Genomic DNA, 14,738 nt, shown 5'->3' with positions numbered 1-14,738 from the left:
GCCAGTAACGAGGGCTGTATCAGCAAATCTACGGTGAATTAAACATCTTAGACTAGGTACACTATCCTGGAACATGTAATATTTGTTTTATTTTTATTTTCATTTTTTGAATTCCAAATGAGATGTAATGCATTATTCATGATGGTCATAATAGACATTTAAAGAAAAGGCTTTGTATGATGTCCAGGTAAACACTAAAAAAAATTTATTCATGTTGGAAACTAGGGCCAAATAATAACTAAAAAACGTGAAAGCAATGTTTTACTGTCTACGATATAGAGTCAATTCACTTTGCACTGCATGAACAATGATATCATCTTAGAACAAACTTGCTATGGGTTTGGCTCTTATAAAATTAGAAATCGGTTTGTACTCACTGATGATCCAATAACTGAAGAGACTCTGCCTATATCTTGAAGTTGTTTGTGTGGCTGGAGGGATACAGAAAAGGGTCAATCCAACTCAATGTAGTAATGCTAAGGCATTTCAATAATGAATGATTTAATGTGACCACAAAACAACATGATTTTGAATAAGGAAATAAATATTGACAACCAGCATCAGCATTTTGCTCTGCACATGTCAAACACATGTCTACCATTCAGATCTTTCTTCATGAATGGATGACTAACTTAACATGCACATTTTCAACAGCTCGCTATCAGTAGATGGTATTTAAAGTCCATGTTGCCTGCCATCTGCTGGGCTTACATTGGATATTGATCATTTGTTCTGCTGGTCCACATGACACTAAAGTAAACTGACCAGAAAATGAGGAACAAGAGTGAGACAGGAGGGAGGCTCATCAATCAAAAAGCAGAAATATACTAGAAATGTCGCTATGGCGACTGGTATGCCTCCGCCATAATGCATAATTCTCCTAATAGGTCTATAGTACATGTGGACAATGTGTGATTACATTTTCACAAAATTGGCAAAATATTAAAATGACATGTTTGTCACAAATGTATTGAACGTTTACCTTCCTTGACCTATGTTTAATTGGATGAATAGGAGAGCATGTATTTGGGAATTTAAGAACTTTAACTTGACTTTGACCCTTTCATAAGTTTATGCGCTGAGTAATTTTCAAGGTATGGAGAAAAAGTGCAATTTCTGTATTGAACAGTAAATTGTTATCATTTTCTTCTGGCCTTTGATTTATACGAGAATCACTGTCAGGCAGAACATACATAAATATGTACTAAGTTTCAAATTAACTTGAGCCACTTCCGAGATATGGAGAAAGAAGTAAGTTCAGCACTTTCACTTGATCTTTGACCTTTTGACCTTTGACCTTCTTGGCAAAAAAAAAAAATCCCAGAGAATCTCTATTGGGTTATACATGCATACATCAAGTTAAAAAAAATAATCCTGCTGGCATTGCATAAATATAAGGAAAATAGTAAAATTTTGAAGTATTGTCCTTGACCTTTGACCCCTGACCTTTGACCCCATGAACCCTAAATTCCCTAGATAACCACTGCCAGTCAGTACATGCATATATACTATGTTCCATGAAGATACCTTGAACAATTTCCAAGATACAGAGAAATAAGTGAAATTTTAACATTTTACTTGACCTTTTGACCTTTGACCTTTTGACCTCATGACCCCAAACTTTCACCAGAGAATCTTAATTTGGTAATACATGTGTACACTAAGTTTCAATAAAATATCTTCAGGCATTGCATAGATATGGGGGAAATAGTGAAATTTTAAGCATTTGACCTTGACCTTTTGACCTTTGACCTTGAGCATGTGCACCCAAAAGTTGATAGGCACAACTTCACCCCCTAATACACATACATGCCAAGTTTCATTAGGATACCTCAAAAGGTTTTGGTAGTTACCCTGTCCACAAAATTCATTACGGACGGACGGAAGGACGGACGGACGGACGGACAGACGGAAGGACGGACGGACGGACGGACGGACGGACGGACGGACAACCCGAAAACATAATGCCTCCGGCACCACTTCGTGACGGAGGCATAAAAAGGGTAATTCCATGAAGTTGGGGCAGTGTCCACGTAGCATCGTGATATTTAAAAAATACATTTCAGCATAACTCAATATTAATCATGCTATACATTTATTGTTTGTAGGCTTTACATTTGCATTGAGGCCACACATTTTCCTGGAAATTTTGTGCCATTCAGACTCAATTTTGATGAAGTTATTAAACAATATGTAACAGTGTCCTGTAGCATCGTGACGTGTCCATGTAGCATCGCGATATTTTAAAATTTGGTCCTAAGAGACAAATTATGGCAATTAGCTTGACCAAAATTTGATGCAATATGCATATTTACAAGATATGAATGAGATAGCTAAATATCTCAAATTTCCTGTACACAGTTTTAATTTTAAAAGAAAATTACAAAATGTATCATGATGATATGCGGTGCCCTTTTTTGTGACATTTGGTGGACACCGCGTAGCATAGTGACACATTGTGTAATTTTCTTGTAAAAATAAAACTGTGGAAAGGAGAGTTAAGATATTTAGCTATCTGACTAATCTAGTAATTATGCATATCATATCAAATTTTGGTCAAGCTAATTGCATTAATTTGTCTTTTAGGACCAGATTTTAACTATCACGATGCTACATGGACACATCACGATGCTCCAGGACACCGTTACATATAGTTTTCATAACTTCATCAAAATTGAGTCTGAATGGCACAAAATTTCCAGGAAAATGTATGGTCTCAATACAAATGTAAAGCCTATAAACAATATATGTATAGCATAATTAGTATTGAGTTCTGCTGAAATGTCACACTTTGTGCCCCAACTTCACGGAATTACCAAAAAACATAACTTACAAATCAGAGCTGCACCATTTGCTACATCTGCTACATTAGTAGACTTTTGTTGTAAAGGAACTGCCTGCATATTACTATTCTAATATACATTCTGCCTAGCAGGTAATGATTTGAGAAAAAAAGCTATGGTATGAAACAAGCTGACTAAATTAAGTTACCATCAACATCAGACAGTCAGTATGTCTAAAATGACTACATGCTTTCTTACCTTGTTCATAAAGACTTTATTAATACTGTCAGTCATCTTGTCTGATACCATGTTCACACCATCAAACAGATTGCCTGGGACGGATTTAACTGTGTGCGCCACATTGCGTACGCCTGTCTTCAGTGGGTTCACTATGTGATCCATCTGTTCAGTTGTCACAGAAATGTGGCATGATAAGCAGAGTGAATTTCCAGTGGTTATTTAATGGAAAACACTTACTTGATATAAATTCATGAGTAGACACAGCTAATGTGTCACTCAATGAGAGTAACTTCCTTATTCTCAATGACACTTAAGACCTTGAAGTTAGTGGAGACCAAAAAGTGTTTAGCATCACACATACTACAAGACAGCACCCTGCATGTGATAACAAATGGGATAATGGGCTTTAACCCTGTGTTTCATGAACTGGATGTGAGGGCCATTACTTCATTACATATAAATTGTCGAGTAACAAGCAATACAAGGTCTCAATTGACACAGGGATGTTTTTATGTATTTCATTCCTTTCCTTATAAATGCATGGAAATGAATATGATACAAGACTATAGGAGACTTCAGCTACATCCTGAATAAGAGTATTGATAGCAGTATAAACCTTTTGATGTAAGTTGATTCTATTGCATTGCTTTGACATGGAAACCAATTCAGTACTCCTGCCATGTACTGTCAAAGTTATTATTTTCACATACAGATACTTTGGCGAGATGTTGTTTTCACAATTTGACACCTAAGCTATAGGAAAAGCCCTAATGCCCAGCCCTTCATGATATTTTTGAATGTCGTGACATGTAATTCACCTCGTGAAAATAAAAGCTTTTACAGTACGTAGTTGGACTCACCCTCCTAGCCAGTTGACCTTTGCCCCTTGTGTAGACTCCTGGCTCCAGGAAATGACATACAATGGACTGCAGGCCAGGATTGTTGCTAATCACATCCTGGTTTAGGAGGGTCTGATGATAAAGAATAGATGACACATTGAGGTTATTACTTTGATGGCACCATTTAGAGAGACAAATAAATTAGTCTTTAGCTAGATGATAACTTGAGGTTCATATCACATTGATATCATCAATGCCATTAAACATTTCAAATGAATAAAGTCAAAGTTGTAAAAGGAGACTTTGTACCTATGATGCTGCAAAGCTGCAAACAGATAGTACCGGTACTAATATATTTTCTACACACCCAAAACAACCTGCACCCCTCCTGAAAGAAATAGGGTGGGGGTAATTGTCAAATTTCTGGATTAATTCATTTTTTGTTATAATGACAGCAAGTTAACAACAACTGCAGATGTATGCATGTATTATTATTTCTTTAAAAATGCCAAATGGTTTCACACAAATGTCATTCTTGTTAAATCTGACCTATATGGTTTTGTAGACATAATGACAAGCAAGTAAGTTTCAATGCCATGCTGTGTATAAGTTCTGATTATGCCACAAGGTATCTTTCAACAGTTAATGTAATAAAGTTTTGTTCCTCACCTGCAAGTACTGAGTAAGTGCCTTTGCTCTTTTTTCCAGGAAAGAAGAGCTGGTGTTCTTGAAAGCCCGCTTGGCAGGCAGCATTAGCGTCTTCAGTGACTCGTACTTCTCTGTCAGACACATGTGAAGGTCGTGGAAGTCACTGTATCGTCTGAAGACATCCCAGATTTCAGTCACCCCTTGGGGGTCTGTCCGCGTGACGTGGATAGCGTACACAGCGTATGACTTGCTCTTTTCTTTGACAATGGCTGGTAAATGGAAAAGCATTCAGTTGATGGTATCAATATATGTGACAGTGCACCTCAAAACGAACATAAAGTCGCACACACTGATTTTGCGTGAGGACTGAAAATAAGTGAAATGGGTCAACCTAGCCGAACTTGACTTTTTCATATTTTCTGAAAGAGCAGGTCTTCTTTTACATTATGCTAAAATTTGGTATCATAAAACGGGCAGGAAAGTGTGTTTTTTAGCAGTTTATCTTGAACATTTTTGATAGAATAGTGTGATTAGGTGTGTCTTCAGAATCCCTTTTTCATTTCTGAAAAACCTTGTCCACACTCTTCACTTTCAACTCTAATAACTTTTGAAAGAATAGTGCTACTGCTTTGAAAGTTGGCATTAATTATGGACAGAATGTGTTAATGAGGCATGCTTAATTTCAGTTTAATCTGATAATCCCTTCATTGTTGTTACTCCAGTGGTTTACTTCCTGTTTTTTGTCCCATTCATCGCACAGCCAGCACGGTTTGGTAAAGATTAAGCGCTTGAATAGACACTGTACTTCAGAGCCTCTTTTCTCAGTTCACACTTTTCCTGAGGTTGTGCTTTCTTTCCAATACTAAGATAGGTTAGGAGAGTCCATTTGATTTGAGTTATACATCATTTTAAAGCTTAAAGTCTGCTCTTTCAGAATATGGTCTTAACTAAAAATTCATGTCTGGCGACTTTTTGTTTGTTTTGAGGTGCACTGTCACATATAGTGTCAACAGTCACATTTTTTTTTTTTAAGATGAAGATGATTTGTGGTGAATTATGGATATGCTTAAAAGACAAAATGATATGTGACATAAAAACATGATGTCACGCTGGAATCATGTCTCTGTTGCTTCTTCATGTTCATTACTATTTCTTCTGCTCAAAGTCTGTTAAACTTGTCAGCTGTTCTACAAAGTGCACCGCAGCAAGTTTATTGGCTAAAACCCAGCTTATCTCTTGGTATACAAAGCAAGACTCATGATTTTAAGATAATTCATTTAGTGTTATTTTAGACAAGCTAGTGGATGAAAAAAAAAAAATTGTGAGATTGACTTACTGGCATGAGTGATACATGCCACAATGTGAGGTTTGCTGGTGTCTACATCACCCAGAGGCTCTAGTTCACTCAGGGCTTCCACTGAGCCTCGGCTACCCAGAGAGGACAGGTCCTCTGATGACTGAGTAGGGAGAAGGAGAGAAAAATTGCCACTCACAGAAATTTGTAACAACACAAACAACATACATTCCTAATTTTAATTGTTTTCTGAAACATGTAACGGTCCGGCATCTCACAGTTAAGGTTACGATATGGACCACATTTAATGCCAACAGGTTCACATTATTTTCTACTCATATTTGGCACAGTTTCAACAATGCACATCCCCCTAAAGATATGGTTCGTCAACACAATGCAATATAAGCATTAACTTTTAACTGTGAACCAACACGCTTGGTTGTTCTGTAAACAAGGAATATTTTGCACTTTGGTAATCTTCAAGAAATTGCTCGTTTTTGAACAAGTGCAACAATAAGAACACGTAAACATTTCTGTGAGATATTGAAATACATGCATATGCACAAAAATATTTTCATTTTACAATTACAAACAAGTTACCGATATTAGCCCAATACAAAATATTCATTCCGAAAAAAAAAAAAAAAAATCACTTTGACAATTTCTGTCAATATCACTCTCTTTGATTATAGAATTATGACAAAGGTCACAGAATTGCCATAATCACTGTATTAGACTTGGATGAAGCCAAGAAGTACCCACTTTTGTGGTCTTTGTGGGAAAAAGTACATGACATGAATTGCTGCTGGCTGGCATGTAAAGATTAAGCCACTCACTGCAACAGTGCTATTATCTGGAGAGGAATCCAGCTGGACAGAGGCATCATCTCCCAGCCTTGCAGACTCATCATCTTTGAGGAGGTCCAGCTCAGCTAGACACTTGACATAGCTGGGACTCTGCTTGAAGGCTGGCAGGAACCTGTCCTCCTCCAGCAGACTGAAGACCTGGAGAGTCATCCGTTACCATGGCAACAGATTGATAAGCATTACGGATTAACTTCTCTCCTAATTAATCTGCAATGCAGTCTCTACAATAAACTGATTCATGACAGAGAGACAAGAGGTCCACAGGTGTAAGCCATGATATCAAAATGGGAAGATACTTCTTATATGGCCAAAGGAATAAGGTACAAGAATCAAACTATATACAAACAGCGTTTTCAATAATTTGACACAGATGGAGATTATAACATGCCATAAGGTTGATATGATTCAGTTTTGATATGAGTAGCTAAAAGAACTAGAGGTATTATAGAGGTCAGTATGATTTCAGGTTGTATTTACTGCTCAATGCAGAGCATAAAGAGCCTCTTTCTCCCAAAGAAAGATGCATTTTGTCATTACACTGATCTTACTCACCCTTTTCTGTGCTTCATCAAAGACTGTCTCTAAAGAGTCGTCAGTCTTGATCTTTTGACTCGTTCTCTTGACAATTTGACTGTCAACCTTGACTCTGTTGGTTGCCTGCAACAACAACAAGCATTTTGCAGAAGCATGTTTGATGCAAAGCACATTGGTAGCTGGCAATTCCTCACTATCAACACTGTCCTTGAGGAAGTAGATAGGGTAGAATTCTTCTTTACCCTCTGTTCAGAATCACATACCGGTAAATAGCATATAAAATCTAGAAAAGCACTCTGAGAGCGCAGACCTCCGCCAAGCAGTTTTTTACACCACTGATCTTAATTGTTCTTCCATAGAGATCAGTGATTTCCACTCATGCATGCTGAAAATTGCCCACTTTCCCAATATAGAAGCCTTTTGTTACGTCATCAACCCTCAGCTGCACGGCACGCCTCACCCTTTAGTGCGCGCATGAAAACCTCAAATACGCGCAGCTTGAACTCCCAAGTTCATTGACCCTACCTTCCAAAATACTGAAAATCCTTCATAAAATCCATAAAAATTCCCCGATCACTACCAAAATTTAATCATCTGTTCCTTGTGTCATTCTCAATCTTGCCTGTAATTTTCATCCAAATCCATTCACAACTTTTTGAGTTATTTTGCACACGGACAAACAAACAAACAAACCAACAAACCAACGCCGAAGAAAACATAACCTCCTCCCTTGGCGGAGGTAATAAGGGTACATCCTACAGAAGGAAGTTAGCACATATCTACCTGTCTGTGCTATGAGGGATTCAGGTACACAGAAACACACACTAGATACCTCCTTGGGTAATACATGAGGTAATTCAGGGTTGCAATTAATGTATGTGCCTTGTGTGGGTTGCCTGGTTAGAGATGGATTATTCACTGTTTTTCAGAAAACATCCACAGCAAAACTCAACATCTGTAAATTACTTACATATAACTGAAAAGTACAACTCTGTATATGGGACATCTCCCCAGCCTTGAAGTCATAAACTCATTTGCAGAACTACAACATACAACTTCATATGTAGGTATGATTAGGTGAAATCTGACTTTTGCAAACATATATCCCAAGCAAGCAAATAAAAAAAAAAAAATCCTATGCAATTGCTTAGATCTATATCAGATTTCAATGAAAATACAACAGTGTAAATCGAACACTCACATCTTCGGCCAAATATTCTGTGAAGATGTTGAGGGCTGCTGATCTGAGCATCTCTATGGCGGCTGCCTCTTTTTGTGGCGCTCCCTCGTTGGGTTGAACCTTGGCCAGGTGAATAGCAGACAGCTGCTGCTCTGCCATAGCTCGATAACCCTCCACAGTGTGCCAGAAGAACACATAAGACTGACAATCCTGCTTACGCATGAAGTCTGCACAAACAAACGGTCGCATAAGACTTATGTTAAAAAGATGATGAGGTGCATTCACTTATCAATGAATGAATACTAACTTGAAAACCACAAGGATATCTACAAAAATTGAAACAATTCATTTGTCATCCTTAATACTTGCACTGACCAAATTTCACACTTAAAGCCAGATCAGAAACTAACATATTTCTTTCCATTTACAAAGAAACATTATGATCATGTCATATCTCACAAAGAAATATTACCTCTTGAAAGGATGACTTATCACGGCACAGGATTAGTGTCCAGCATGAAAAACATATCCTGGATTATGTCATTAACTTTCATTACAAAAAAATCACAGAAATTCATGGAATTGTTTCTTTGTTGAAGTAAAATTGAAACAAACAAACAAACAAACACATTCTTGCCTTTTGGACATACATTGTAAGGGTGGAAAATGCCTTTGGAACATTGAATATTAGAACTCACCAATGAAGTAGGAGAGGGCAATGCTGTTGACTAGGACAATATTCAGTGGCAGCGAGTAGAGAGTCTTAGGATCCAAGCACTGGGTCTCTCCTTCCTACACAGACAGACAGACAGACAGACAGACAGACAGACAGACAGACAGATGCACAGACGGACAGGAGGACAGACACAGAGGAGAAAGAAGAGGTGGCAAGGACCATGAAGGGTGGCTCTAATAATAGCATGATGTTACATGATGCATGAACTTACTTCAAACTGGATGAGGTTTAATACTTCTCAGATCTTTTATACAAACACAAGTTAGTTGACCACAGCCTAGGATTGAAGAGAATGTGGATGACCTTATTAGGCAACTACAAACTGCTTTCTTTACACAATCTGGCAATATCTTCAGGGAGCTGTAAATCACAGGTGTCCCTTGTTCAGCAGTTCTCCAAAATATAAACACAGAATACCTCAAGTCACAGGGTTCTAATGCTACTCTGCAAGAGAAATGAAATAGGAGGGTGTGTCATATGAATTGGTGTTGACTCGCGAGAACATGTGATACTCAGTTTGTGTCCTACAAGAAGCACTGACGGCTTAATTGTCTCTCTATAGACGGAATGCCATGACATCATAATATGATGGCTTCAGCTGGTCTCCATGGGGCTTGAACCACAAACCTCTTACGTCAAAGCCAATGTGTTAGCATGCTGCTCATAGCAATTCATAACAGATCTGAATAAAACTTCGGCTAAGCCTTTACAATGCATATAATGAAGGTAAGGAAACTAGTCTACAGGAAAGTGGTTATTACGCCATGAATGCCACGCTAAATTTCAATGTGTGAATAATTGTTAGTTATAGCACCCCTTACAATTGATGAGATTTATGATAGCATCCCTTATGATAGATGTAACCAAGGAGGCAATGGATATATGCTGCTGTATGTGAGCTTTGTTAGTGGATAGCCTCTAGAGAGAGAATACTAGAAAGCGATTCTCTCACACACTGACTTGTACAGAATCATAACACAGATAATTCATCTGACGTATCAAATGGCTATCAGTACTAAACATAACTTGAGAATGATACAATACCGGAGACAGGAACCAAACACAGTACAGCTAAGAAGTATCATGAATCATTTTGACCTAGAAATACCAGAACACCACATGTTCTACACTCTCTTTGTCTTTAGTCCATGTAAAGCATGTATCCGTGCATCTACTTTCTGAATGCCTTTTAATTTTGACTTCCATTTTTTCCCCATGTGTCTACTTTCTTTTTTTTCCCCTCACAAGGACTCAAGTTATTACTATAATGATGAACACATGTATATTCCTACATCTAGCATCATAAAACCAGATGTAGTGTTGAATACCATGACATCCCAAAAATTTGTTAAAAATAAATAGCATAAAAACAGTAGCAAGTAAAAGTATGCATATTTTCTGATTCTTTTTTTTTTTTTTGTGATAGATATGCATTTAATGTGGCATGAAAGAATTCTGCACAAGTTTGAAGATTGGAGATAAAAGAGAAAACAAAATATGCACTAAAGAAATGATATCTGTAATACATAAACAAAAAATATAAATGAGATCCAAGGATCATCAACATTGGCATCAAATGGGGAAAGATTCTCTACCAGTGATCTGTTTCTGTTCTCATAAGAAAACTTCAATGGAAATTTTCACACTATGTAAATTATTCTCAAGAAATCAGTGACATCAAAGCCTACGATGCACAAAACATGACAAGTAATTCAAGACTTTTAAGGAAAACTAAAAATAATATCTTGTTTTTCTTTTTTGTGTAAATAAAATGGATTTGATCATGATACAATGTGAATTGAGACTACATATCTACTGTGATTCTCCCAGTCTGTTGAGCTCATTTCTCTTTATTGCTCTGTTTAACAATCATCAAGTGGCATCCCCATAGTTACACACAGGTCTAGTCATGGAGGCCAAAGTGTGGTAAGTGTATAGTAAACATACAGAGTCATAAAAATTGAACAATACATGGGAATTATGACTATATGTTGTGCGTTCCAAAGTTCAGATTTACACTGAGACTACAATGCAGCTAATTGGCTCCCACAGGGATCACCTCTTATGCTTCTACCATCCACCACAATTAAGATATCTTATAATTTGCCTTAGCATTGACCAATATGGCTAACCCTCTAATAACGCACCCCAACAATGCCATGTTCTGCTTTTAATACTTGTAAGAATCAGTGACAGTTTTGAATAAAGTACAATTCATTGGACCAGCTTCCATAAAGTATGGGTTATAAACACCTGGCGTGGAAGACTAACTCCTGGCAGTAACTTACCACCTCCTCAGCAGCATCCAAGTCTTCTCCTGAGAGAATCCTGTTGATGGTGTCAGAACACAGCTGTCTCAAGTACTGTAGACTCTTCAGCTGGGTCTTAGCATCTACTCCTTCTGTACCACAGCAAAAGTACAATAAAGAACACTTTACTTCTAATCTTTTTTTTGTTGTTGTTGCTACATTTGGTTATTACGATGGGAGTGTATGTACAAATGTAAATATTTGATAGAGATATATTCTCTACAGATGAGCAAAGACAAAACAGAAAGGCTGGTTCTTCCTTCTCTTTATGACTACTTTTACTAGGTCTGAGGACATTTCCTCAAACCAAGCAAAAGTAGTCATAAAGAGAAGGAAGAACAAAATGGGACAAGGTGTTTAACTTGTAATAGCAACATGTGACAAAGTCAAAAGTTTGGCTTTTTTTTTTTTTTTTTGGTGAGGCCAATACATGTTGATGAGATTTAACATACACTCTGTCTGGATTACAAACAAGACACAATATATATAGCTTTAAGACCTAAAATTGACAAGAATAGAGTTAAATTGTTTTGTGATAAAACTCTTCAATTGTAGAAGCCTCTTCTCCCTCTTTGAATAGGCTTTGAACCCCAGGTAACAGACCCTCGTTTCCTCACCTTACTTGTGAACTTTCCTTGTCACTGCCAGGCTAAGGTAGCAGACCCCAGCCAAGCCCCCTTTTATTATTACAGATTTAGACAAACCCATTGAGGTGAACCAATTGAACACACCCACAGAAAGGTCTTTGTGTCCCAAGGGTGACTAGAGGATTAGGTAACCTAATCCCAATTCATTGAGAGCTTAAGACACCTGAGCAGTTCAGCTATGGAAGCATAGAAAAGGGTTACAATGTGTAATCTCACCATCTCTGATCACTTTGTTTGTGTCCCTTGACCTCTGTTTGTACATCTCATGTTCAACGATGTCAATCATGGCTTCCAGCTCATCAATGTTGGTTGCAGTTTTGATGGTCAGGAGAAAGGCTTCAGTCGTGAAAGTACTGTCCTTGCACTGCACAGGCCAAACATACAACATTGAATTGTGTCAATTGCATTTTCTGAAATATTTTGCACTGGAAATAAAAGTGAAGCTTGTAACAATCACAAGGCTTTTCAGGCAACCTATCTACTATTTATTTCTATCCTTCTGACTACATGACACGACTACCTTTGGTGCTGTTCATAGTAAATGGTACTTTTTAACTGAAACGGAAACCTTTGACCTTGACCTCTGCAAATATTTTCTACCTTATCCATCAACTTACATCAGCCCATATCATTCTCAGCTTAAATTACAGTTGCTATGACATTGTTTTTCTTTTCATCACATATGATTCACTGGCTTATTTTCTCTAATATTTTCATTTCTTGACATTCATGATGAAGCTACAGCTGAAATATCAGAAAAATCTTATCATTGAACTTTGACCTTTGAACTTTGGGATTCTGCCCAAATTCTAAAAAGTGCATTTACACCTCGTGAAGCATACCTTTGTCATGCACACACACAAAAAAACCCAAAACAAACAAACAAACAAACAAACAAACAAACAAACAAACAAACAAATAAACAAACAAACAAGTAAAGACCAAACCATGAAACATATTTGCCACAACAATCTGAGATAAGAAACATCAAAGTATGATGCTTCTGGCACCCTTCAGGGAAGTGGCATAAATTGTGTTATGCACCTAGTGAGCAGACTTTGGTCCTCAAATGTAGGTCTCTTTTACTTGTGCTTCAACAAGATTAACTTTCATTTTTGCCAGGAAGTTCAAACAAGTATTTAAGAGAGTCTTCCTGTGGTGTTTTATCTTAGCATATAATACAATCCTCACTTAATATAGTGCAGTCCCATTATTTCATAACAAAGTCCTTGGGACTGGCAGTTTTCTTTGGTCATATCGAAATTTCCTCATAGCAAAACAGGTAGGTATATAAAGATATATGGATGATAATTTTGGGACCTGAATGTTTACTTTGCTGTAATGAGAATTGAGATAAAACTGTGTTCGTTATAAAGGGGGTGCACTACATCAGATGACTGTACACACGTAATAGTGGGTCTAATTTTTTCACGAATCAGGACTTCCTGACAATTTAGCTGGTGGTTCAATTTGTGATCGAGGAGTACAGGAATGAGAGGAGAAATGCACCCGTGCATGTCGCATCCACGTTTACATCGGAGTTAATATTTTCGCATGCTTTTTGAATTCACGAATAGCACCCGACTTGCAAAATTGTGAAAATATAAACCTTGTGAAATATATGGTGTATACAGTATACACCTCAGTCCATGCACGTTTATCCAACTTACAAGCCATATAATGGTTTGATTGACGTAGTCTGGGTCTGTCACATGTTCTATCATCATCTTGATCACATCGTTAGCCACGGCTTCCCGCAGCACGAAGCAGAGTGGCTTGCTCTGGAACTCATCCTCAGGAATCAGCAAGAAGAGCAAGATCTCCGAAATGGCTTGAAGGTATTCTTCAAGACAACAACAAACGCACAACAAACTTTAGCTGTCAGTTACCTATCTATTCATTTTTGGGTACAAACTTTCATCAAGACAAACACATACAGTAAATGTCTTCTATGAAACTTCACAAAATATGACATACACTTGTAATGACTTTGGATATTGCACTCTTGCCTGTAATCATACATAGATTGATCACAAGACTCAGGAATATTTCTAGCTTGTATCATACATACTTCCATCTTAATCTTGGTTGTGGTGCTTGCTAGTAGCACGTACAGCCTACTTCACAGAATGTATTTCACATACAATTTACTCTTTGTGTGCCATGGTGTAAACGCCCTGTGTGCTACATTACTCTAAGAAGAGCGATTTTGTTTATTTTTGTTTTGTAGTCTGTTTTTCAGAGCCATGTAACTTTTTACGAAAACGTTAATATGCGAGACACACAATGAGCAAAGTTCTAGAGAAAATTCCAAGCTTGACTGTGAGTTGAATTTTATGACAAAGCTGGGCTTGTTTTTCTTGCACATGGCCAGTAGTCATGCATATATTGAAAAAGGTTTAGGAGGCATGCATTTTGCAGACACAATGACAACCACTACAGAAAATTAAAACCCCCATAGGGAATGCTCCTGTTCAACCCCCACACCACGCAAGCTGTCTGTGTAAGGAATGGACTCTCAAGTGAAGCTTTCATTGTACGATGGCATTTGGTGATTTACAGTGTATTTAGCGATTTGGGCAGGGTTGTGCGTTAGAGGAAAATATGCGAACTTGGCAACTTGGCATAAAGAGTTAATGGAGATACACTATTAAAAAATAAT

General features: G+C 37.5%; 1 protein-coding gene across 1 annotated transcript in view; it reads right to left on the bottom strand.

Annotated features, from left to right (window-relative positions):
• LOC139729300 (sorting nexin-13-like) overlaps positions 1–14,738 on the bottom strand; it is a 40,001-nt gene that overhangs the window by 7,845 nt on the left and 17,418 nt on the right. Inside the window, exons 7-18 of the mRNA XM_071640228.1 lie at positions 13,747–13,919; positions 12,293–12,440; positions 11,409–11,521; positions 9,083–9,176; positions 8,406–8,611; positions 7,223–7,327; positions 6,641–6,808; positions 5,847–5,967; positions 4,532–4,779; positions 3,884–3,994; positions 3,042–3,185; positions 378–431 (exon numbers count right to left, since the gene is read on the bottom strand). Coding sequence (XP_071496329.1) covers positions 378–431; positions 3,042–3,185; positions 3,884–3,994; positions 4,532–4,779; positions 5,847–5,967; positions 6,641–6,808; positions 7,223–7,327; positions 8,406–8,611; positions 9,083–9,176; positions 11,409–11,521; positions 12,293–12,440; positions 13,747–13,919 — 1,685 coding nt within the window. The remainder of the gene's footprint in view (positions 1–377; positions 432–3,041; positions 3,186–3,883; positions 3,995–4,531; positions 4,780–5,846; positions 5,968–6,640; positions 6,809–7,222; positions 7,328–8,405; positions 8,612–9,082; positions 9,177–11,408; positions 11,522–12,292; positions 12,441–13,746; positions 13,920–14,738) is intronic.

This window comes from Diadema antillarum, unplaced genomic scaffold (genome assembly GCF_040938485.1).
Source record: "Diadema antillarum isolate AM-2024a unplaced genomic scaffold, OU_Dant_1.0 seq00000233_RagTag, whole genome shotgun sequence".
In the NCBI taxonomy this organism is placed as follows: domain Eukaryota; kingdom Metazoa; phylum Echinodermata; class Echinoidea; order Diadematoida; family Diadematidae; genus Diadema; species Diadema antillarum.
Note: the sequence above shows the minus strand (reverse complement) of the source record. Positions and strands in the feature narration are given on the sequence as shown.